Source organism: Salvia miltiorrhiza, chromosome 8 (genome assembly GCF_028751815.1).
Source record: "Salvia miltiorrhiza cultivar Shanhuang (shh) chromosome 8, IMPLAD_Smil_shh, whole genome shotgun sequence".
In the NCBI taxonomy this organism is placed as follows: domain Eukaryota; kingdom Viridiplantae; phylum Streptophyta; class Magnoliopsida; order Lamiales; family Lamiaceae; genus Salvia; species Salvia miltiorrhiza.
The window spans coordinates 892,139-917,434 of NC_080394.1; the positions used below are offsets into that span (position 1 = coordinate 892,139).

The following is a 25,296-nucleotide window of genomic DNA, read 5'->3' on the forward strand; positions in this document are numbered from 1 at the left end:
ACCTCAACTTAGAAGAAACCTTCTGCTCATACAAAATCAAGAGGAACTTGGACCACCAGACGAGCGCCGAATGCCAATCTCTACAACCCACGTGGCGGCCACATCAGCAACGTCAACGGCCAGTCCCTCCCCATCCTCAACTACGTCCAGCTCAGCGCGCAACGAGGGTTCCTATACAAGAACACCTTCGTGGCGCCTCAATGGTGCACAAATAGAACACTCATGAAAGTTCTAATATAAGTCCTAATATAGGATAGTTGAAAACTCATTTTTTTTGACACTCAGGAGTGTCCTAATAGAGTCCATCTTTTTTTCAAGCCCCATAGCTCTGTATGTCTTCAAGTCGGACAAATGACAATTCATAGTGCTCCTATTTTTTTTTCGGAAATGTCTTTTTCAATTTAGTACAATTAATTTGTTTGATAGTTTTGTCAATTTAATAGTCACTTATTTATAACAATTTACTAAATGTAATGTTTAATTTTAACTTTAATGAAATGTTAAATATTAAAATATAAAAGTAAAAATGAGATTAAATGAAAATGAGGATTATAACGCCTATTATAGCATCAATGCACTGGAGAAAGGGAGGCGCCAAGGTGGGGACTATCTTATAACGCCTCCCACTTGAGATGCTCTTAGTTAGAATTAAGTAAAATGGAGTTTCTTCTATTTCATCTCCAATAATCAACTCTACATTCCACTCGTTAGAATATTCCATTTTTATGCTTTTTATCATTAAATAATTTTGTCATTTAATTATTATAGTATCACATATACTCCCTCCGTCCCTAAAATAACTTTCTCTTTTTCCATTTTGGGACGTCCCTCAAATAACTTCCTCTTTCTTTCTTTCCATTTTTGGACATCTACCCCACCACTAATAATACTTTATTTATTCTTACTTTTCACTTTTCACCATTCCCAATACTAATTATAACACTTTTCACAACTTCCAATAATAATTATATCACTTTTTTCCACTATCAATACACTTTACAACTTTTCATTAAAACTCGTGTCGTCCCCAAAGAGGAAGCCATTTCAGGGACGGAGGGAGTATTTATAAATAATTATATTTATGCTCAAGCATATTTAATTATAATCTAATTTAAACATTTTTGATAAAATAGTTAATGAAGCATAATATTTAAATATTGCACAACGATTAATTTATTTTAACAAAATACTAAAATAAATAATGGCAGTTATATTCAGAAACAAAATATAAAACCTTAATTACAATAAATCATAAAATAGAGGGAAGAAATAAGAGAGAAAAAATAAAGTCAAGTAAGGGATGAACAAATTTATACTTTATTATATTATTATTTTATTTAGAGGGATGAAAAACAAATACATCTTGAAGTATTATGTGAACAGGGAAAAAGAAGAATGTTCAATTTTCTTGTCTTTTAATTGAAAATATTAAATTGCATTATAAAGAGGTAATGCAATTCTGCTATAAACTCGGCTATAAACTCTTGAGCTTGCATCACTCATCCAATTCTGCTCCTTAATCCTCTCTCTCTCTCTCTCTCTCACTGAATTTCTATGTCTCTCTCTCTAAGGAAGCAGCAGCTGCTACCGCCGTCTTTAATTAAGGTGAAGATGAATTTCAATTCTGCTTGTTGATTGTGTGTAGTGAAAATTTGAGATTTTTTTTCTTCTTTTTGTTGGTGTTTCCTTTTGTACTAATTATCATGTTTGGCCATTCTCTTATGAGATTTGATACTTTGAGTTTTGCTCATATGTTTTGATGATAGAGTTTTCTTAATTCTATCAATAACAAATTTTTATTTGGATTACTAATTTCAATTCTGCTTGTTGATTTTGTGTAGTGAAAATTTGAGATTTTTTTTCTTCTTTTTGTTGGTGTTTCCTTTTGTACTAATTATCATGTTTGGCCATTCTCTTATGAGATTTGATACTTTGAGTTTTGCTCATATGTTTTGATGATAGAGTTTTCTTAATTCTTACAATAACAAATTTTTATTTGGATTATGCCCTATGATTAGGAATGGCAACGAGCCGGATCTGGACCGGGTCTGGCCAATACCAGATCCAGATCCGTTTTCATATAACAGATCCAGATCCGTGGATCTGAAAATTTTGGATCCAGATCCAGATCCGCGGGTCCACGGGTCCAGATCCATGGATCTACAATTTTTAAATTAAATTTAAAAAAAAATCACAAAATCAACAACATCTAATTTTCATCATGAAAAATATAACACAAAATACTTTTATCTAATTATTTTTAGTTTTTATTCTTTTGAATATAATTTATTTATTATTTTTAATTTAGTTAATATTATTAGTAAACTAAATATAAAATATAAAAAATATATATAAAATAAAACGGATCCACGGGTTGGATCTGGACCGGATCCGGATCTAAAATTTCAAGATCCAGATCCAAATCCAAATCCGTTTTCAAAACTGAGATCCAGATCCGTCGGGTCCAAAAAATTGAGATCCAGATCCGTTCCATCCCTACCTATGATATATATTCATTATGTCCATGAAAATTATAGTGTTTTTTGGGAGCAATGGGTTTAATAAATTATCACAATTAAGATGTGTATAAAGTGGGGGAAAGAGTCCCATTATTATTATTATTATTATTATTATTATTATTATTATTATTATTATTTTGAGGAAATGTCCCATTAAAATTGAGTTGTGAAAGAGATCTACTATATTTGATGGGTTAAGTAATTGGCCTTTTTTATAAATACTAACAGAGATGACGTGTATCACGTAAAGATAACTTATTTTAATAAATAATTTTTTATGAGTATAATCATTTCATTTTATAGAACTTCATCTGTCCTCCCATGTTTATGCACCTTTTTTTTATACATCTTCGAAATTTATGCACCATATTTTTTGACACTATCTAGCTCATACATAATTTTCATAATTTTATTTATAGTTTACACCATTTATTCACAATTTACTTAACAATATCCTTTATGTTCAATTTTTTAATATCGCTTTTGGCACATATTTTCAAGCTATAAATATTTGCTGGTGAGGATCAGTAATTTGTGTTTAGTGTTCACATTTTCATATCGCGGTATATATATGGATTGAGACATGCATGAATATTCTTCACACCTTTAAAATCAAAATGATAGTACTTTGTAAACATAAATATATAACTACTACTAAAGTTATAAATTTATCTAATGAGTACAAGTACAGTTTGGTTAAAAGTCACTTTTTATATATAAATATAAAGGTTATAACTACTACTAAAGTTATAAATTTATCTAATGAGTACAAGTACAGTTTGGTTAAAAGTCACTTTTTATATATAAAAATAAAGGTTATAAGTGATTTGTGTTTCTAAATTTTGTTTTCTCTTATTAAAAGTTCTTTAAATATTTAGCAATTTTCATAAAATATTTAATTTGCTATATGAAATTTGATGATGAAAAGATGATTCATCTCATCAGAATCTAACATGAACTGTTTTTTGGACATTTTTTTTCCAACTAAACATCTAAACGATATCGTTTTGATGCTTAAAAAAAAACACTCTCATTTATCTCTATTTTTAGAATTTCATCAATGTCAATTCTAAATATGTAATTATCTTCCTCCCAATTCTCGGCTTATTTGGAGAGGAGGATTTTGTGGTGATTAACGATGACCAAAGATAGAAAGATTGTTTTTTAATTTCCCCCCCCCCCGTTGAAGTGTTATGTGAAAACGGGAAAAGAAAGAATGTACAATTTTCTTGTCTTTTAATTGGAAAAAATGCATTATAAAGAGGTATGTATAGAAATTTCTATGTAAACCGATTTATGAAGGTATCATATTTATATATTTTAATACGTTTACCAAATTGTTAAAATATTACTAACTAAATACTGTATTACATTTACAATTTTTTTTATATTAATACTGCCCACCAAATCATTCACAAGCTAACTATTCAAAGTCAAAGTATTATTACAAAAAGTGTTGGCAAAGATTGAGGCATTCTTGGGTGCACCTAGGAGCACGGTGCTCCCGGGTCGCACTGAGAGTAAATCTGAAGTATCCACTTGTATTTATGGATCTGAAGTATCCATTTGGATCCGTGCTCCCAGGTGCACACAAGAATTTGTGAACATATAAAAAGAAAAAAGAAAACCATATCTTGAATGATTAATATATGCTAGGATGACCGCTCCGATTTAGACACGTGTCTTGTATTTAAACTAAAAAAAAAATATCAATGAACCATTCCTTCAGACCCGGTTCCGTTTCAAATAAACCAAATTACGAAACTATTTTAAGACCCCGTTTTTTTATCGATTTTTTTTGTTTCAGGATTAACAACTTCCTTTGAAAGCCTTGGGTTGGTGGGCCATTAAGATGTATTGTGGTAGTGGAGATAATTAAATGCGCTTTTTCAGATGTAATTTTAATTTTTTATACCCAAAATAAACTATAATAAATCGTTTTTATTATACTCCCTCCGTCCTATGAAGCATGACTCATTTATTTTCGGCACATAAATTAAGAAATTGGTATTTTATGTGTTAAGTGTAGTAGGTGAAAAAGTGAAAAGATGAATAAAGGGTAAAATTTTTGCCATTTTTAAAAACAAGTCAAGCTTCGTGGGACAAACCAAAAAGGAAATTGAGTCATGCTTCGTGGGACGGATGGAGTATTATTTATTAAACTATAAAAAGGTCGTATTAAACTATATTAGAAAAAAAAATTGGAAATAAATATTTTTAGATTGTAGATTACTATACTACAATCTAATGTATTTAATAATTTAGTTTAATATAGAACAAAATACTTCAGAATGAAATAGTAAATAATATACTTTATAATCAACTATTAAGATTATACTAAATAAAAATGGTATGAGAACGCTTTTAAAATAACTATTTTGAAGAAGAAAATATAATATTTGACCACTAATTGAAAAAATACAAAATCTATATATAAAAATATACTTTAAATGGGTGTATTGGTTTGGGATTCTATTGAATTTTTTTGGACTTTAAAAGTCTGGGGGTATTCAATCTAGACTTTTAAAAGTCTTTAAAAGTATAGAGGTATTCAATATGAATTTTAAAAAGTCTTAAAAAATTCTTAGATATCCAAAAGTTTGTGAATTTTAAAACTCTATGGATTTTGATAGATTTTCTTTCAAAAATACAAAGAGAGAAATCTCAACTCATCACACACGAGATTTCTGTGGATTCTTTCACCCCTCTTCTGTCTAGCACTCGCTCGAGACTAATTAACAAGTGCTGGTGCTTTGAGCATCAAGCATCTCAGCACCGGGTTAAGAATTTATATACAAATTTAATCTTTTTGCAAAATAGAAAATAATGGTGTATTAAGAAAATAACTCGAGTTGCACTCACCATTTTCAACATTTGATCCCTAGATGCTTAGTAACTTGTCGTTAACAAGAAATTGAGTGATAAGTTCTCAATTCAATGACAGATTTACAGTCTGAACATGAGCCTACTAATTTTTATTTACATCTCTTTTTCTAAAAAATATCACCTCTCATTGATCTTACTTCTTGTACGTTGCTCTGTGACCCAATGTTTTGACTTTATAGTGTTGGCTTTCTCACTGTCCATTCCATCTGCTTCCAAAAAATTAAATCCAAACATATATTACAGTGAAATTCATTCCAATACCTGATTCCCTTTAGCCACACTGACCCCCACATCTCACCCTCCTCTGCCAACGGGCGCTTGTGCTTTGAGCATCAAGCATATCAGGTTGCTGGGCTCCAGCTCCAATTCCAGCGGTCGCTGGGAACCGATCGGTCCTGGGTTGCTCTGGTTTCAGCAGTAGCTAGGCTCCAGCCGGCGCTGAGTTGCTGCTTTCCTAATTCCTATCAAGTCGATGAAAATTCATAAAAATCAATAAATAAAAAAGTCAACCAAACTGTGCATAGAGTTTATGAATTTCCTAAAACCACGAAAATCCATGGACTACGATTGATTGATTATATATAATATAATTACTACAGATTGATTATATACTCCCTCCGTCCCACTTCAATTGGCACACTTGCCTTTTTTGTTTGTCCCACTTCAATTGACACTTTTCATAAATAGTATACCTTCTCTACACACATTAAACAAATGGTCCTCACCCACTTTACACACCCAACCTTTTATTCTTAATCCCCGTGCCCAAAGTAAAAGTGCCAATTGAAGTGGGACGGAAGGAGTATAATATAGATTGATTCGAATTTTTGATATTCGAATACGAAATTTTATGATTCGAATACGAATACAAATCATTTTTTTCATTCGATTAATTATCGACTACGATTCGAGAATTTTGATATTCGATAGGGTATTCGAAAATATTAGATTTGAATAAAAAACTAGGAAGTTGAATAGTATGAATTTTTTAATAGTATATTCGACTTATATGGTTTAAAGTAAACTTTAAAAAAAATGAAACGAATATTTGATTTGGTTCGAGTATTTGCGAATCAGTGCACTAATCAAATACGAATAGTAAGTATACTTGATATCTTCGATATATACTTGATATACTTTTTAAAACATATATACTTTATAAAATATATACTTTATACATATTATGGTAAACTATATATATATATATATATATATATATATATATATATATATAGGGTTGCGCTAAAATAAAACCCAAGCTTAGCCTATAAAATAAGACTAAATATAGACGCTTGATCTGTTTGTAATGGACGGCCAGATTTTATTGAGATGTAATATATGCCATAATTGCAGATTTGGAGTAGGGGATAAGAAAGTAATTACCATTTTTCTTTAACTATCATCTCCATAAATAAAGGGATCACGTTTCCATCATTATCTCAGTCCATAATCTACGAAAATGGAATCATCTCCATATGATTCGAATTTAGCACACCATGATATATTCATTTCATGAACTAAATTTAGCTATTAACTAATATTCACGCTATCATGAATTTATTTCTATATGATCCTTTAAGTCCATGAATTTTACATCTTTTCTGTACGAATATTTTAATGATACCTATATCAATGTTTTCGCTCCTTTACATCGTTTCTGTATGAATTTTAAGCATTCCATAATTCATACAAAATAATTCATACATAAACAAAAAACAATTCATGCAACCAGATTATCCCAAAACCTAAAAATTCATACATAAACCAAAAATAATTCACGCAACAGATAAAAATTCATACATAAACCTTTCATCTGTTTGAAATAGACGATCAGATTATGTTCATGAATCAACACGTATTTATTCATGCAGGGACTGTGTTTTGATTCATGGAGGGACTGTGTTTTAGTTATGCTCATGGATTATTTTGTTTTTCATAATTTTTATTTCTGGAATATGTACTTGAATATATTTTCATCTACATTAAGCTCTTTATGATCTCTTTCATATCATTGCAATTCATGAATTTTATATTATGTCTGTATGAATTCTTCACTTAAACAATGCTCATTTCTCTAAAATTTATGTTTTTTCATTTTACTTGGCAGAATCGTGACATAACATGAGTCATCCTAATATTTGAATTCATCATTCTTTAAGATGGGCTTCCAATGTTGCACTTATTCACTAAAATGTATAAATATTTATCTGTCAATCGATGAATTAAACAACTCATGATTTACATCAAATCTTACCAATGCATGAATTTAACTAACAGATGGTATGAATTTTTCCTGTTTCAGATTTAACTTTATGGAATAAGAAAATATTTCATGAATTTTTCCTGTTTCAGATTTAACTTTAAGAAATAATTCACGCCTCATCATCCCCAGTTGAACGCCGAACATAGCACCGCCGCCAAATCCAGACGCCGAGCAGCAGTGCCGCCACCACCACTGCTCACGCCTCTTCACACAACCTCACACCAGGTATATCTCTCACGCCTCTCACATCAGGTTTCTTCGTCGTTCATCCTCGCACCACCCCTGTCCGCCGCTCCTGCACATAGTGCCGCCGCCAGATCCAGACGACGAGCAGCAGCGCTGCCACCACCACTGCTCACGCCAATCCATCCCCGTCCATTGTCGCGTCGTCCAGATGCGATTCAGAACCACCGCGCCACTCTTCACCAGAACGTGCGACGACAACCGTCCTCTACCGGTGCCGATTGTCAGGTGTTTCTGGAACAAAAAAACTTTTCCAAAAAAATAATAGAGAACATGCGATTCATCTCACCCGATGTATTACCCTTGGTCCGCGCCATTGTCGTCGCCTTGTAAACGGAATCAGAATATCACACTCGACGGAAATGGATGAACTTTAGGTTCTACTCCTCTACTGGTGCTCTTATTTGGTTTTAGAGAATATGAGAAGATGAGTTTTTGATTCAAATCTTCAATTCCCTAATTAATTGTGAGAGAATCGGAAAGTTGTGGGTGTAGATATGGAAGGTCAACATAATATGTCAATAATACCCTTCTGTGAAACAAACGTATGAATATTTTGTTTTATCTAATGAACTATGCAATCCACCTAAAAATTAATCCAAACCGTTGATTACCATATTATCTACGATCATAAATAAGTCTTATTTTATAGACTAAGGACAGTTCATTGAATAGCACTACCTTATATATATATATATATATATATATATATATATATAGATTTGATGGTTCTCTCGTTCTCACAAATAATGTAGTTCTCTCTAGAACCACACTCTATATATATAGGGTGTGGTTCTAGAGAGAACTACATTATTTGTGATATAAAGTGGTGGGATCATTTCTCCACTAATTCAAAATCGTCATCAATTTTATTAAATTTCATGCCTAACTAAAATGCCCCATTTTTAACGGACTGAGGGAGTACTTTTTATAAGGACAACGGGGATTATATTAATACTACCCACCAAAACATTCATCAACTAACTGGTCAAAGAAGTATTAAAAAAAGTGTCAGCAAGATTGAAATATAAAAAATGAAAAAAGAAAACCATATATATCTTGAATGAATTAAAGGCTGTAAACTCTTGAGCTTGCATCACTCATCCAATTCTGCTCCTTAATCCTCTCTCTCTCTCTCTCACTGAATTTCTCTGTCTCTCTCTCTAAGGAAGCAGCAGCTGCTACCGCCGTCTTTAAGGTGAAGATGAATTTCAATTCTGCTTGTTGATTGTGTGTACTGAAATTTGAGACTTTTTCTTTTTCTTTTTTTTGGTGCATGTTTCCTGTACTAATTATCATGTTTGGCCATTCTCTTATGAGATTTGATACTTTTAGTTTTGCTCATATATTTTGATGATAGAGTTTTCTTAATTCTTACAATAACAAATTTTTATTTGGATTACGCCCTATGATATATACTCATTATGTCCATGAAAATTATAGTGTTTTTTGGGAGCAATGAGTTTAATAAATTATCACAATTAAGATGTGTATAAAGTGGGGGAAAGAGTCTTATTATTATTATTATTATTATTATTATTATTATTATTATTATTATTATTATTATTATTATTATTATTTTGAGGAAATGTCCCATTAAAATTGAGTTGTGAAAGAGATCTACTATATTTGATGGGTTAAGTAATTGGCTTTTTTTATAAATACTAATAGAGATGACGTGTATTGAAGATAAATTATTTTAATAAATAATTTTTTATGAATATAATCATGTCATTTTTTAGTACTTCATCTGTCCTCCAATATTTATGCAACGTTTTTTTATACATCTTCGAAATTTATGCACCATATTTTTTGACACTATCTAGTTCACACATAATTTTCATTTACACCATCTACTCACAATTTACTTAACAGTATACTTCATGTTCGACCTTTATTTAATATCACTTTTGGCATAGATTTTCAAGCTATAAATATTTGCTGGTGAGGATCAGTAATTTGCGTTTAGTGTTTACATTTTCATATCTCGGTATATGGATCCAGCCATGCATGAATATTCTTCACACCTTTTAAGTCAAAATGATACTTTGTAAACATAAATATATAACTACTAAAGTTATAAATTTAATGAGTACAAGTATAGTTCGGTTAACAGTCACTTTTTATATAAAAAATAAAGGTTATAAGTGATTTGTGTCTCTAAATTTTGTTTTCTCTTAAAAATTCTTTAAATATTTAGCGTTTTTCCTAAAATATTTTGATATAAAATTTGATGATGAAAAGATGATTCATCTCATCAGAGTCTAACATGAACTGTTTTTTGGACATTTTTTTTTCCAACTTAAACATCTACTGATATCGTTTTGATGCTTTAAAAAAAACACTCATTTATCTCTATTTTTAGAATTTCATCAATGTCAACTTCTAAATATGTAATTATCTTCCTCCCAATTCTCGGCTTATTTGGAGAGGAGGATTTTGTGGTGATTAACTATGACCAAAGATAGAGAGATTGTTTATTATTTTATTTTTCCACACGTTGAAGTGTTATGTGAAAACGGGAAAAGAAAGAATGTACAATTTTCTTGTCGTATAGAAATTTCTATGTATCCAATTTATAAAGGTGTCATATTTATATATTTTAATACGTTTACCAAATTGTTAAAATATTAACTAAATATTATATTTACAATTTTTTATATTAATACTACCCACCAAATCATTCGCGAGTTAACTAGTCAAAGTATTTTAAAAAAGTGGAAAAGCAAACCAAATCTAGAATGAAAGGCTGTAAAATCTTGAGCTTGCATCACTCATCCAATTCTACTGCTTTGCTATCTCTCTCACTCAATTTCTCTCTTTCTCTCTCCAAGTTATCAGCACAAACAATGGAAGGAGAAGCTGCTGCCGCCGTCCTTCAAACTCTAGTTCAAAACCTCATCGACCTTTGCAAGAAAGAGATCTCTCAGATCCGAGATCTCGACAAAAATACAGCAAAGCTAGCTGGGAATCTCGACATGATCAAAAATTTCTTGAAGGATGCCGAGACGCGTAACATCACCAACGATGCTGTCAAGAGCTGGCTGAAGAGGCTTGAAGACGTGGCGTTCGACGCTGACAATGTTTTGGATGAAATCAACTATAATATTCTCTCCAAACAAATCAAGCCCACTGAGCCCGAGGAGGAAGAGGTACCATCATGCTTCTCACGCCTCTCATGCTTCTCATGCTGCAAGAATCTTTCACGTTCTCGAAATATGGCTCTTACAATCAAAGAAATCAATGAGAATTTGGAATCCATTAACAAAGAGGCCGCCAACCTTGGCCTCGTAGAGAAGCTTGCCAATGAGCCCACTTTGGTTATTGCTTCTTCGGAAACTGATTCATTCAGTGATGATCCAGTTTTTATTGGAAGAGATGGTGTTAAGTTGGAAATAGTTGAGATGCTTACCAATAGCATCACAAATGATGAACGCAAAGTTTCCATTATTTCCATTGTCGGGATGGGGGGACTGGGGAAGACGACATTGACTAGGAAAGTCTTCAATCATCTTAAGGATGAGACTCGGTTTGGATCACATATTTGGGTGCATGTTTCCCCAAATTTTGATGCAATAACTCTTTTGAAGAAAATTCTCAAAGAGTTGACCGATCAAGTTGAAGGTGAGAGTAAGCAAGATATTCTTTCAAAGCTTCAACAAGCTTTGAAAGATAAAACTTATCTTCTTGTATTTGATGATGTATGGAATGAAGATCTTTCTATATGGGAAGATTTTATGAAATCCTTGTTGGGAGTTAGTTGTGTCAAGGGAAATGCCATTGTTGTTACAACCAGAAGTACGAAGGTTGCTTCAATTGTGAATCCACTCCATACACATGAGTTGGAAGGTTTATCAAAGGAGGATTGTTGGTCGATAATCAAAGTTAAAACCTTTGGAGAAGGAAACGTTCCATCAGAATTTGAGGCCATTGGGAGAAAGATAGCAAGAAGGTGTCAAGGTTTGCCATTGGCTGCCAATGTAGTTGGGGGAATACTGAGCAATCAATCCGAGGAAGAATGGCGTTCAATCGAGGAGAAATGGCTTTCAGCCGATGAAGGAGGAGATAATATCTCAAAAATATTGAGATTGAGCTTTGATAATTTGTCTTTGCCATCACTTAAGAAGTGCTTTGCCTACTGTGCGATGTTTCCTAAAGGCTCCAAGATAAGCAAACGGAAACTGATTGAGATGTGGATGGCAGAAGGTTTTCTTCAAGCTGATGAAAGGGATGACATGGAGTCCGTGGGCGAAAAATTTATCAACGTACTTCTGCGTAACTCTTTATTGCAAGTTTCAAAGAGAGCTCATGACGGAAATGTAAAAAAGTGTGGCATGCATGATCTTGTGCACGATCTCGCTTGTTCTGTTTCAAGTTCCTCTAACAGTACACGTGGTATCAGCCGAGATCGATACAACTGTGGCATCTCAAAAGAAATGGCAAAAAATTTGCGTACATTATTATTCGAAGGTTATATTTCTAATATCAACTTCTCAGACTTGGAAAGTTTGCATGTTTTACGTCTTGAATGTTATCGAGTTGAAGAGCTGCCAAGTTCGATTAAAAAGTTGATACATTTGAGAGATTTTGACATTTCAAAGACAAGAATTGAAGTTTTTCCGGATTGGATTGGTGAATTCTTTCACTTGCAGACGTTGAGGATACGCTCACCAGCTCTTCCGGAAAGAAGGAGAGAACTGCCAAGTACGATTAAGTACTTGATTAACTTGAGGCATCTTTATATTAATGAGTGGGTAGAGTTGCCTATGGGAATTGGTAGATTAACTTCTCTCCAAACGCTAAAGTACTTTCCAGTGAGCGATGAGGATGGCTCTGCAAAATTGAAGAGCTCGGAAGTTTGAATAATCTTAAAGGAGAGTTACGGATTCGCAATCTCGAAAGGGTTCATGACAAGGAAGAGGCTGGGAAAGCCAATTTATTCAAAAAGTCAAAAATATTGAAGTTGTGTTTGACATGGAATAGAAGCAGAAGAGAAGGTGAAAGAAATGATGAGGATGTATTGGAAGGCCTCCAGCCTCACTCAGATCTGAGGGAGTTAGTGATTGATGAATTCAATGGAAAAAGATTTCCATTATGGAGTCAGAAGATGTCAGTTCGAGATGCGCCTCAAGGCTCTTGGGTGCTACTTAACAAGTTGATGTCGTTATCACTCATTCGCTGCAAAGAATGTGAAGAAATCCCAATGTTGGGGCACTTGCCCAATCTCAAGTCCCTTGTGTTGATAGGATGGGACAATTTGAAGTGTATAAATTCATCATTCTACGGAATGGTGAACAAGGACACGCGCATTGTTTTTCCAGCACTCGAGACCTTCGAATTGTATCGCATGCCTAAGCTGGCAGAGTGGGCAGAAATAGAAATTTCGGATGGAAGTGAAGTGAAGCTATTTCCTCGCCTCCAACATTTGAAAATTGAGTATTGCTACCAATTGATGAGTGTTCCAAGTCATGTCTCGTCATGCCTTCAACAATTGGAGATTTATAAGATCGGTGTGGAATGTCTGCCAGCTGATTGGATATTCAGTAATAGCGAGACTCTCTCGAAGTTGTATATAGAGGACTGCCCGGATTTGAGAGAAATATCAGATAGGTGGGGAGAAGAAGAATCAGAAGGAAGAAGCTTCACAATCACATCCCTCCCTATATTCCCTCGTCTAACATATTTGCTAATTGAAGGCGTTCCTAACTTAAGTTTGGAGACTGTGGATGCAATGCGGCGCCTCCAAATTGATGGAATCAAATACATTGAGCCGTGACGGTGAGTATCAATATCTTTTGCTAGAAACAATTGTATGTGTATTTTATTTAATTATCAAAAATTGAAGTTTCTAATTCAATTGCTATTAGTTTGGGGATCGAGATTTAGCGCACCACATGTGTCACTTTCAATTTTATTTATATTTTAATATAATTTTCTCTAATTTCAACTTTGAATGCTTTAGTTTAATTTTGTGATTATTAATTAGGGTTCATTCCATCTAATTAGGGTATGTAATTATTTTTTATCATTTAATTTCACTTTTATTAGTTAATAATAGGTTGAAAAATTCGAAATCATGGTATATAATTTTATAAAAAATTAATTTTTTTGAAATAAATATTAAGAATAATTCATAGTATTATAATTTTATTTTTATAAAAAATATTACTCCCTTCGTCCCCATATTTATGCATATCTTTGCTTTTTGGAACGTCCCCCAAATTCATGCATACTATATTTTTGGACACTACCTCACACATAATTCTTACAATTTAATCCTTCTAACTTACACTATTTACCCACAATATACTTAACAATCCCCTCAATGTGTGATCCATTCTCTACTATCAATATTTCAAACAACTTTTTATTAAAACTCGTGTCGTGATCAACCATGCATATTTAGGAACATAGACTATTAAAATAATAGATATAAGACTAAAATATAGTGACATACATAAAATTGTGGAACAATGAATCTAATCCCTTAGTTTGGTGCTCCACTTCATCTCAATATATATATGCTTAAACAATAGGAGATTAATTATTTTGAGTTTTTTTACTATATATATTTTTACAGTGACTCATCATCTTAGCTTTCTTTTCCATTAATTCTTTTTTGCGTTGATACAGTTTGATTCTGAGGAAAGTGAAGAGGTCTAGTGAAGAAGGAATAAGTGAGTATCCCATTTTCTCCATGATGACTTAAGTTGCTCAACCTCTTTTCATAATTTTTCTGTAATTCCATATATATTCTTTCTTTAAACTTTAGTTGATAGGATTATTATGTCGATGGTTGAAGACGATGCATGTTTGGATACCAATTTGTTTCACAATTCATATGATTCTCGAAGACTCAAACTTTATTGAAACGATGAAATCGAAAGAGTCTTTTTCGGGGAAAGAGCTAATATGAAGTTTAGTTTAATCCCTTGGATCTTGGCTAAAGTGAGTTCTGTATAGTTGATTTGTTGTCTACATTTCAGGTGGATTTGGAGGGGCATTTTTTGTAACTATCAAGCTCTTATTGAGCCATTTTGAGCTTTGTTATAGATTTTCTAATAGAATCAAATAAATTTCAAAATGACATGAGGATATATGAGATCCATTAATATAATTTGTGTAGGACTAAATGTCTATCTCTCAAGCATGTGTCTATTGTTCTGTTTATGGTTTGTTTTTATGATTTTTTCTTCAAAAGCTATTAATTTGATATCATTATATCCAACACTACAGAGTCCAGCATTATTGCAGGTTGTTTATTGTTAGTTACGTCCCATCAAACTTGAACTATCTGTTATTGTTTAAACCTCCATGGCAGTAATAGGGTAGCTTTTGAAGAGCTTGGAGGCGAGGTAGCCTCAACTAGAGGCACCAACGAGCTTGCTCGTGGGGACGAACGACGACAGTGTAGTTGTTGACTGTGAAGAGAAGGATGATGACAAAAATTCAGACAACGATGTTGAAGATGAAGATAGTGAAACAGAGGATTCAACAACTGTGGAAGTTGAACTCAATCCCAAAAACAAGGGAAAAGAAATGTATGAGAAGAAAAACTCAAATTTCTGAATGTCAATACTCAGTTCGACTCGATTTGATCACACCGTTGTTTAATTAAAATTCGAGCATGATTCTATAATGAATGAATTAAATTTGAGCATGTCAATACTCAGCTCGGCTCGACTTTATTACACCCTTGACACGATTCATTTTGTGTTAGCTAAAATATCCACACAACAAGGGATTAAAAAGAAAAGCTTTTGCAAAAAGAATTCATTCCCAAATTATTTCTCATCTTCTATATTAGTACGAAGCAATTACATCATTATTCCAACCAACAACAGAGAGCATCATATCATATAGGAAACTACACATTCTTTACAATAATATGTTATAGCTATATCCAATTTCTCATATCAATATGTTATAGCTATGGTATCAATATATATTATAGCTATATCCAATTTCATAACAATATACACTTTTATAAAAACAATAGATTTCGAATCAAACTCTTTTCCACACGAAAATTGAGCAGAATCAAATTTATGTTTAAATTGAAGCAAAGTAAATGTACATTGTATGTTGGCATAGATTAAAAGTAGCAAAAGCCATTTGAAAAATTGGCCATAAAACACTAGTCATCTTCTTCCAATCAGCTAACCCAGGATCCGAATCAGCGCTCGTCGCCGCGAAATCTCACAGCCGTCGGTCGGTCGAGCATTAGGTATCCGACGATGGCTTCACTTTCTCCTTGAGGAACTGCAGAATGTGCTCTCGTTTCCAGTTCCTCGTCTGAATAGACATACCTTGCTTGTCGCATCATCTGAATCCTCAGCGCAACACTTCAGACAATCAGACACCAGCTCTGCAGTGAATCAAAACCATTGATTTATCCCGTTGAAGTCTAACATGAAATATTGAGATTTCTGTCGACAATCCATTGATAATTTTAAATTATTAACAAGGGGTCATTTACTGTCGTTAATTTCTCGACGGGACATTCCATCGTTAATGTGTTAATTTTCAACTTACAATAAAGTGATATCTTATGAGACTATTACTTATGGCTGTAAACAAACCAAGCCTCTCGTGAACTATTCGGAGTTCGGCTCAAAAAAAGCTCGTTCAAATTCGTTTAGATAAGTTCGATTAATAAATAAACCAAACTTGACTTGGTAGTATTCGGCTCGTTAGTTTGTGAACACGTTCATTAAATGATTCGTGTCGAAAAATATAAATTATTAATAGGTGCAACTTATATTTATCTATTAAAATTAATAATAATTGTACTAAATATCTAATTATCTCAGCTTGTTATAAGAAAATAATTAATATATTTATTATTTTGAATGAATATAATTTATTTTTCAAAGAAAATAATCAATATTTTGAATATAAATTTAGAGAGTTCGTACAGACTCGATTAAGTTCGCGAACCACAAAATATTCGATAAACAATTCGACTTGATACTAATTAAACAAACCAAACTTGAATACACCATTATTCGGTTCGATTCGGTTCAATTCGGTTCAATTACACCTCTACTATTATTTCATTCACAACATATATTTAGCTATTTTATTAAAATTTGTATTATTTATAAATAATCGGAGTATTTTTTATGAGGGATGAGAGACGGACGATATTCATACTGCCCACCAAAACATTCATCAACTAACTCATCAAAGTCAAAGTATTAAAAAACGCGTCGGCGAAGATTGAAATATAAGAAATGAAAAAGGAAAACCATATCTTGAATGAATGAAAGGCTATAAACTCTTGAGCTTGCATCACTCATCCAATTCTGCTCCTTAATCCTCTCTCTCTCTCTCACTCAATTTCTCTGTTTCTCTCTCTAAGTTATCGGCTAACACAAAGCAAGGAAGCAGCCGTCCTTAAAGCGCAGTAGGGAAGGTGAAGATAAATTTCGATTCTGCTTGTTGATTGCGTGTTCACACATAATTTTCATTATTTTATTTACAGTTTATACCATTTATTCACAATTTACTTAGCAATATCTTTCATGTTCGACTTTTTTTATATCGCTTTTGCACAGATTTTCAAGCTATATATATTTGCTGGTGAGGATCAATAATTTGTGTTTAGTGTTTACATTTTCATATGGCGGTATATATATGGATTGAGACATGCATGAATATTCTTCACACCTTTAAAGTCAAAATGATACTTTAACCTATAAGTATAACACCAATAGAATAAACCTTGTAAACATAAATTATATAACTATTAAAGTTCTAAATTTAATGAGTACGTACAAGTACAGTTCGGTTAACAGTCACTTTTTATATATAAAAATAAGGGTTATAAGTGCTTTGTCTCTAAAGTTTGTTTAATTTTCTCTTCAAAATTCTTTAAATATTTAGCATTTTTCATAAAACAGGTCGATATATAAAATTTGATGACGAAAAGATGATTCATCTCATCAGAGTCTAACATGAAATGTTCTTTTGAACTTTTTTTTGTTCAACTTAATGATATCGTTTTGATGCTCAAGTGTAAAAAAAAATTCTCTCATTTATCTCTCTATTTTTAGAATTTCATTAATGTCAACTTCTAAATATGTAATTATCTTCCTCCCAATCTCTATTTTTAGAATTTTATATATTTTAATACGTTTATCACATTGTTAAAATATTAACTAAATACTAACATTTTTTTTATATTAATACTACCCACCAAATCTTTCATGAGCTAACTAGTCAAATCTTTCATCAGTCATCCAATTCTACTGCTTTGCTATCTCTCTCACTCAATTTCTCTCTTTCTCTCTCTAAGTTACCAGCACAAAGAATGGAAGGAGGAGCTGCTGCTGCCGTTGAAGTTCTAGTTCAAAACCTCATCGACCTTTCCAAGAAAGAGATCTCTCAAATCCGAGGTCTCGACAAAGATGCAGCAAAGCTAGCTGGGAGTCTCGACGTGATCAAAAATTTCTTGAAGGATGCCGAGACGCGTGACATCACCAGTGATGCTGTCAAGAGCTGGCTGAAGAAGCTTGAAAACGAGGCGTTCGCTGCTGACAATGTTTTGGATGAACTCAACTATCATATTCTCTCCAAAAAAATCAAGCCCGCCGAACCCATGAAGGCGAAGGTACTATCATGCTTCTCATCATCCTTCAATTCTATTGCGCGTCGGAGAAAAATGGCTGTTAGAATCCAAGAAATCAATAAGAATTTGGAGTCTATTAAGAAAGAGGCCACTGAGCTTGGCCTCCTAGCGAAGCTTGAAAATGAGCCCACCTTGGTTAATACTTCTATTTTTGAAACTGATTCATTCACTCTCGATCCAATTTTTATTGGAAGAGAAGATGATACGTCGAAAATAGTTGAGATGCTTATAAATGGCATCACAACTGATGAACGTGCAGTTTCCATCCTTCCAATTGTGGGGATGGGGGGATTGGGGAAGACGACATTGACTAGGAAAGTCTTCAATCGTCTTAAGTATGAGAGTCGGTTTGGATCGCATTTGTGGGTGCATGTTTCCCCAAATTTTGATGCAATAACTCTTTTCAAGAAAATTCTCAATAACTTGACATCTTGTCAAGTTGAAATTGCGAGCAGGGAAGATATTCTTGCAAAGCTTAAAGAAGCTTTGAAAGATAAAACTTATCTTCTTGTGCTTGATGATGTATGGAACCAAGATGGTTTGAAATGGGAAGATTTTATGAATTCTTTTTTGGGAGTTAGTTGTGTCAAGGGAAATGCCATCGTTGTTACTACCAGAAATATGGAGGTGGCTTCAATTGTGAATACACTTCATATACATGAGTTGAAAGGCTTATCGGAAGAAGAGTGTTGGTCGATAATCAGAGCAAAAGCCTTCGGAAAAAAAGATGTTCCTTCAGAATTTGAGGCCATTGGGAGAAAGATAGCAAGAAGGTGTCAAGGTTTGCCATTAGCTGCCAACATAGTTGGGGGAGTGCTACGCAATAAATCCGAGGAGAAATGGCGTTCAGTCGAGGAGAAATGGCTTTCAGCCAATGAAGGAGGAGATAATATCACAAATATATTGAGACTGAGCTTTGATAATTTGTCTTTGCCATCACTTAAGAAGTGCTTCGCATACTGTGCGATGTTTCCTAAAGGCTCCAAAATCATGAAAAGGGAACTGATTGAGATGCGGATGGCAGAAGGTTTTCTTCAAGCTGATGAAAGGGATGAGATGGAGTCCGTGGGTGAAAAATTTATCAACGTTCTTCTCCACAACTCTTTACTGCAAGTTTCAAAGAGAGATGATGACGGAAATGTTAAAAAGTGTCGTATGCATGATCTTGTGCACGATCTCGCTTGTTCTGTTTCAAGCTCCTCTAACAGTACAGGTGGTAGCAGCCGAGTTCGATACATGACTCTCGAAGAAGATGAATCAAGTCGTATGCCAAAAGAAATGGCAAAGTCCTTGCGTACATTACTAATAACATCCAAAGGTGATATTTCTGATATCAACTTCTCAGACTTGGAAAGTTTGCATGTTTTACATCTTCACTCTAAAGTTATAAAGTTGCCAAGTTCGGTTCGGAAGTTGATACATTTGAGAGATTTTGACATTTCAAAGACAAGAATTAGATATTTGCCGGATTGGATTGGTGAATTCTTTCACTTGCAGACGTTGAGAGTAGACACAGGATGTTTGGAGAAACTGCCAAGTACGATTAAGTACTTGATTAACTTGAGGCATCTTTATATTGACAGTGATGCAGAGTTGCCTATGGGAATTGGGAGATTAACTTGTCTCCAAACGCTAACCCACTTTCCAGTGGGCGACAAGAATGGCTGCAAAATTGAAGAGCTCGGAAGTTTGATTAATCTTAAAGGAGAGTTAGAGATTCGGAATCTGGAAAGGGTTCATGACAAGGAAGAGGCTGGGAAAGCGAATTTATTCGAAAAGTCAAAAATATTGAAGTTGTGTTTGACATGGAATTATAGAGGCAGAAGAGAAGGTGAAAGAAATGATGAGGATGTATTGGAAGGCCTTCAACCTCACTCACATCTGAGGGAGTTAAAGATCCGGGGATTCAATGGCAGTAGGTTTCCATTATGGACTCAGACGATGTCAGTTCGAGATGCTCCTCAAGGCTCTTGGGTGGTACTTAACAAGTTAATGTCGTTAGAACTCTGGGACTGCGATGAATGTGAAGAGATCCCAATGTTGGGGCACTTGCCCAATCTCAAGTCCCTTGAGTTGTATCGATTGGAGAATGTGAAGTGTATAAATTCTTCATTCTACGGAATGGTGAACAAGGGCATACGCATTGTTTTTCCAGCTCTCGAGAGGTTCTACTTGTTTTCAATGCCTAAGCTGGCAGAGTGGGCAGAAATAGAAATTTCGGATGGAAGTGAAGTGAAGCTATTTCCTCGCCTCCAACATTTGGAAATTTACAGGTGTGAGCAATTGATGAGTGTTCCAAGTCATGTCTCGTCATGCCTTGAAGAATTGAGGATTTGGGGGATCGGTGTGGAATGTCTGCCAGCTGATTGGTTATTGAGTAACAGCGAGACTCTATTGGAGTTGGAAATAAGAGAGTGCCCGAATTTGAGAGAAATATCAGATAGGTGGGGAGAAGAAGAATCAGAAGGAAGAAGCTTCACAATCACATCCCTCCCTATATTCCCTCGACTCACACATTTGTATATTGGAGACGTTCCTAAGTTGAGTTTGGAGACTGTGGATGCAATGCGGCGCCTCCAAATTCATGGAATCAAATACATTGGGCCGTGACGGTGAGTATCAATATCTTTTGCTAGAAACAGTTGTATGTGTATTTTATTTGAAAATGAAATTCTAATTATTAGAAATTGAAGTAGCCTACTAAAATCTATTATCTTATTTTATGGAGTTTCTAAGAATTGAGATTCAACTTACCACACTTGATGACTCACTTTCAGTTTTATTTATATTTTTCTCTAATTTTAACTTTGAATGCTTTACTTTAATTTTGTGATTATTAATTAGGGTTCATTCCATCTAATTAGGGTATGTAATTATTTTTTATCATTTAATTTCACTTTTATTAGTTAATACTCCCTCCGTCCGCCAAGATTATATCACAATTACTATATTGGGCGTCCGCCAAGATTATGTCACTTTCCTTTTATGGCAATGGTCCCACCATCCACTTTAATATTTTATCCTTACTAACACTTTTTATTTACAAAAAAAACACTCAAAATTCAATCTCAACCACTCATCTCATAAAGTGGTGGGACCCTTTCTCCACTACATCAAAATCATCATCAATTTTATTAAATCTCGTGCCCAAGCAAATTACCATAATCTTGGCGGACGGAGGGAGTAAAATATAGTGACATACATAAAATTATGGAACAATGAATCTAATCCCTTAGTTTGGTGCTCCACTTCATCTCAATATGCTTAAACAATAGGAGATTAATTATTTTGAGTTTTTTTACTATATTTTTACAGCGACTCATCATCGTAGCTTTCTTTTCCATTAATTCTTTTTTGCGTTGATACAGTTTGATTCTTAGGAAAGTGAAGAGGTCTAGTGAAGAAGGAATAAGTGAGTATCCCATTTTCTCCATGATGACTTAAGTTGCTCAACCTCTTTTCATAATTTTTTTGTAATTCCATATATATTCTTTCTTTAAACTTTAGTTGATTAGATTATTATGTCGATGGTTGAAGACGATGCATGTTTGGATACCAATTTGTTTCACAATTCATATGATTCTCGAAGACTCAAAACTTTATTGAAACGATGAAATCGAAAGAGTCTTTTTATGGGAAAGAGCTAATATGAAGTTTAGTTTAATCCCTTGGATCTTTGGCTAAAGTGAATCCTGTATAGTTGATTTGTTGTCTGCATTTCAGGTGGATTTGGAGGGGCATTTTTTGTAACTGTCAAGCTCTTATTGAGCCATTTTGAGCTTTGTTATAGATTTTCTAATAGAATCAAATAAATTTCAAAATGACATGAGGATATATGAGATCCATTAATATAAATTCTGTAGGACTAAATGCAAATATTCTCTCAGGCATGTGCGTATTGTTCTGTTTATGGTTCTGTTTTTATGATTTTTTTTCTTCAAAAGCTATTAATTTGATATCATTATATCCAACACTCCAGAGTCCAGCCTTATTGCAAATTGTTTATTGTTAGTTACGTCCCATCAAACTTGAACTATCTGTTATTGTTTTAGCCTCCATGGCAGTAATAGGGGAGCTTTTGAAGAGCTTGGAGGCGAGGCAGCCTCAACTAGAGGCGCCAACGAGCGTGCTCGTGGGGACGAACAACGAGCTTGGATTGTCGCAAATGGCTTCAATGTTTTGTCTAAAAAATTCAGACAACAATGTTGAAGATAGTGAAACAAGAGGATTCAGCAGCTGTGGAAGTTGAACTCAATACCAAAAACAAGGGAAAAGGAATGTATGAGAAGAAAAACTCAAATTTCTGAATGTCAATACTAAGTTCGACTCGATTTGATCACACCGTTGTTTAATTAAAATTCGAGCATGATTCTATAATGAATGAATTAAATTTGAGCATGTCAATACTCAGCTCGGCTCGACTTTATTACACCCTTGACACGATTCATTTTGAGTTAGCTAAAATGTCCACACAACAAGGGATTAAAAAAAAAAAAAGCTTTTGCAAAAAGAATTCATTCCCAAATTATTTCTCATCTTCTATATTAGTACGAAGCAATTACATCATTATTCCAACCAACAACAGAGAGCATCATATCATATAGGAAACTACACATTCTTTACAACAATATGTTATAGCTATATCCAATTTCTCGTATCAATATGTTATAGCTATGGTATCAATATGGGTCCACTAGTAATAAAGTAGAATATAAAAATGAAATAAGTTGTTGTATGGTGGGTCCATTAGTGGCAATTGATGGTAAATAAATGAAAGAAAAAAGGGTGTAGTGGTACAAAAAGCAGAGTAGGGCATTACTTTGTGGACAAGGAAAAATGGGTAAGTAGGGCAATATTTCGTGGACGGAGTTTTATTTTTATAAAAAATATTACTCCCTTCGTCCCCATATTTATGCATATCTTTCATTTTTGGAACGTCCCCCAAATTTATGCATACTATATTTTTGGACATTACCCCACACATAATTCTTATAATTTAATCCTTCTAACTTAACACTATTTACCCGCAATCTACTTAACAATCCCCTCAATGTGTGATCCATTGTTTACTATCAATATTTCAAACAACTTTTCATTAAAACTCGTGTCGTGGTCAACCATGCATATTTAGGGACATAGACTATTGAAATAATAGATATAAGAATAAAATATAGTGACATACATAAAATTGTGGAACAATGAATCTAATCCCTTAGTTTGGTGCCCCACTTCATCTCAATATGCTTAAACAATAGGAGATTAATTATTTTGAGTTTTTTACTATATTTTTACAGCGACTCATCATCTTAGCTTTCTTTTCCATTATTTCTTTTTTGCGTTGATACAGTTTGATTCTGAGGAAAGTGAAGAGGTATAGTGAAGTAGGAATAAGTGAGTATCCCATTTTCTCCATGATGACTTAAGTTGCTCAACCTCTTTTCATAATTTTTTTGTAATTCCATATATATTCTTTCTTTAAACTTTAGTTGATAGGATTATTATGTCGATGGTTGAAGACGATGCATGTTTGGATACCAACTTGTTTCACAATTCATATGATTCTCGAAGACTCAAACTTTATTGAAACGATGAAATCGAAAGAGTCTTTTTCTGGGAAAGAGCTAATATGAAGTTTAGTTTAATCCCTTGGATCTTTGGCTAAAGTGAGTTCTGTATAGTTGATTTGTTGTCTACATTTAAGGTGGATTTGGAGGGGCATTTTTTGTAACTGTCAAGCTCTTATTGAGCCATTTTGAGCTTTGTTATAGATTTTCTAATAGAATCAAATAAATTTCAAAATGACATGAGGATATATGAGATCCATTAATACAATTTGTGTAGGACTAAATGTCTCTCTCTCAAGCATGTGTCTATTGTTCTGTTTTTATGATTTTTTTCTTCAAAAGCTATTAATTTTATTTCATTATATCCAACACTACAGAGTCCAGCATTATTGCAGGTTGTTTATTGTTAGTTACGTCCCATCAAACTTGGACTATCTGTTATTGTTTTAACCTCCATGGTAGGAATAGGGGAGCTTTTGAAGAGCTTGGAGGCGAGGCAGCCTCAACTAGAGGCGCCAACGAGCTTGCTCGTGGGGACGAACGACGACAGTGTAGTTGTTGACTGTGAACGACGACGACGAGAAGGATGATGACAAAAATTCAGACAACAATGTTGAAGATGAAGATAGTGAAACAGAGGATTCAACAACTGTGGAAGTTGAACTCAATCCCAAAAACAAGGGAAAAGGAATGTATGAGAAGAAAAACTCAAAACTTCTGAATGTCAATACTCAGTTCAACTCGATTTGATCACGCCGTTTAATTAAAATTCGAGCATGGTTCTATAATGAATGAATTAAATTTGAGCATGTCAATACTCAGCTCGGCTCGACTTTTTTACACCCTTGACACGATTCATTTTGTGTTAGCTAAAATGTCCACACAAGGGATTAAAAAAAAAAAGCTTTTGCAAAAAAGATTCATTCCCAAATTATTTCTCATCTTCAATATTAGTACGAAGCAATTACATCATTATTCCAACCAACAACAGAGAGCATCATATCATATAGGAAACTACACATTCTTTACAACAATATGTTATAGCTATATCCAATTTCATAACAATATACACTTTTATAAAAACAATAGATTTCGAATCAAACTCTTTTCCACACGAAAATTGAGCAGAATCAAATTTATGTTTAAATTGAAGCAAAGTAGATGTACATCGTATGTTGGCATAGATTA

The 25,296-nt window shown here is 33.5% G+C and overlaps 3 protein-coding genes across 11 annotated transcripts in view; all 3 read left to right on the top strand.

The window, feature by feature from the left end:
* LOC130999763 (putative disease resistance protein RGA1) overlaps nt 1-22,956 on the top strand; it is a 43,484-nt gene extending 20,528 nt beyond the window's left edge. Inside the window, exon 3 of the mRNA XM_057925389.1 lies at nt 22,609-22,956. The gene's annotated coding sequence lies outside the window, so the exon portion shown is untranslated. The remainder of the gene's footprint in view (nt 1-22,608) is intronic.
* LOC130999769 (putative disease resistance protein RGA3) lies at nt 1,463-15,577 on the top strand. Of its 7 annotated transcripts, none has more exons than XM_057925406.1 (3): nt 1,463-1,605; nt 10,746-13,689; nt 14,545-15,571. In XM_057925406.1, exons 1-2 carry the CDS (start codon nt 1,555-1,557, stop codon nt 12,771-12,773), a joined length of 2,079 nt encoding a protein of 692 aa, XP_057781389.1. In that variant the 5' UTR covers nt 1,463-1,554; the 3' UTR covers nt 12,774-13,689; nt 14,545-15,571. The 7 variants fall into 7 exon arrangements, with proteins under 7 accessions (XP_057781389.1, XP_057781391.1, XP_057781390.1 ...); XM_057925408.1 differs by having other exon boundaries at nt 1,468-1,605; nt 10,753-13,689; XM_057925407.1 differs by lacking the exon at nt 1,463-1,605 and adding an exon at nt 8,709-9,109.
* Nucleotides 17,170-24,923, top strand: LOC130999768 (putative disease resistance protein RGA4). 3 transcript variants are annotated; one of them, XM_057925398.1, is made up of 4 exons: nt 17,170-17,329; nt 18,212-21,156; nt 21,913-21,956; nt 24,571-24,923. In XM_057925398.1, exon 2 carries the CDS (start codon nt 18,227-18,229, stop codon nt 21,152-21,154), a length of 2,928 nt encoding a protein of 975 aa, XP_057781381.1. In that variant the 5' UTR covers nt 17,170-17,329; nt 18,212-18,226; the 3' UTR covers nt 21,155-21,156; nt 21,913-21,956; nt 24,571-24,923. The 3 variants fall into 3 exon arrangements, with proteins under 3 accessions (XP_057781381.1, XP_057781383.1, XP_057781384.1); XM_057925400.1 differs by lacking the exon at nt 24,571-24,923 and adding an exon at nt 22,597-22,736; XM_057925401.1 differs by lacking the exon at nt 21,913-21,956.
* Nucleotides 24,924-25,296: the final 373 nt, after the last annotated feature.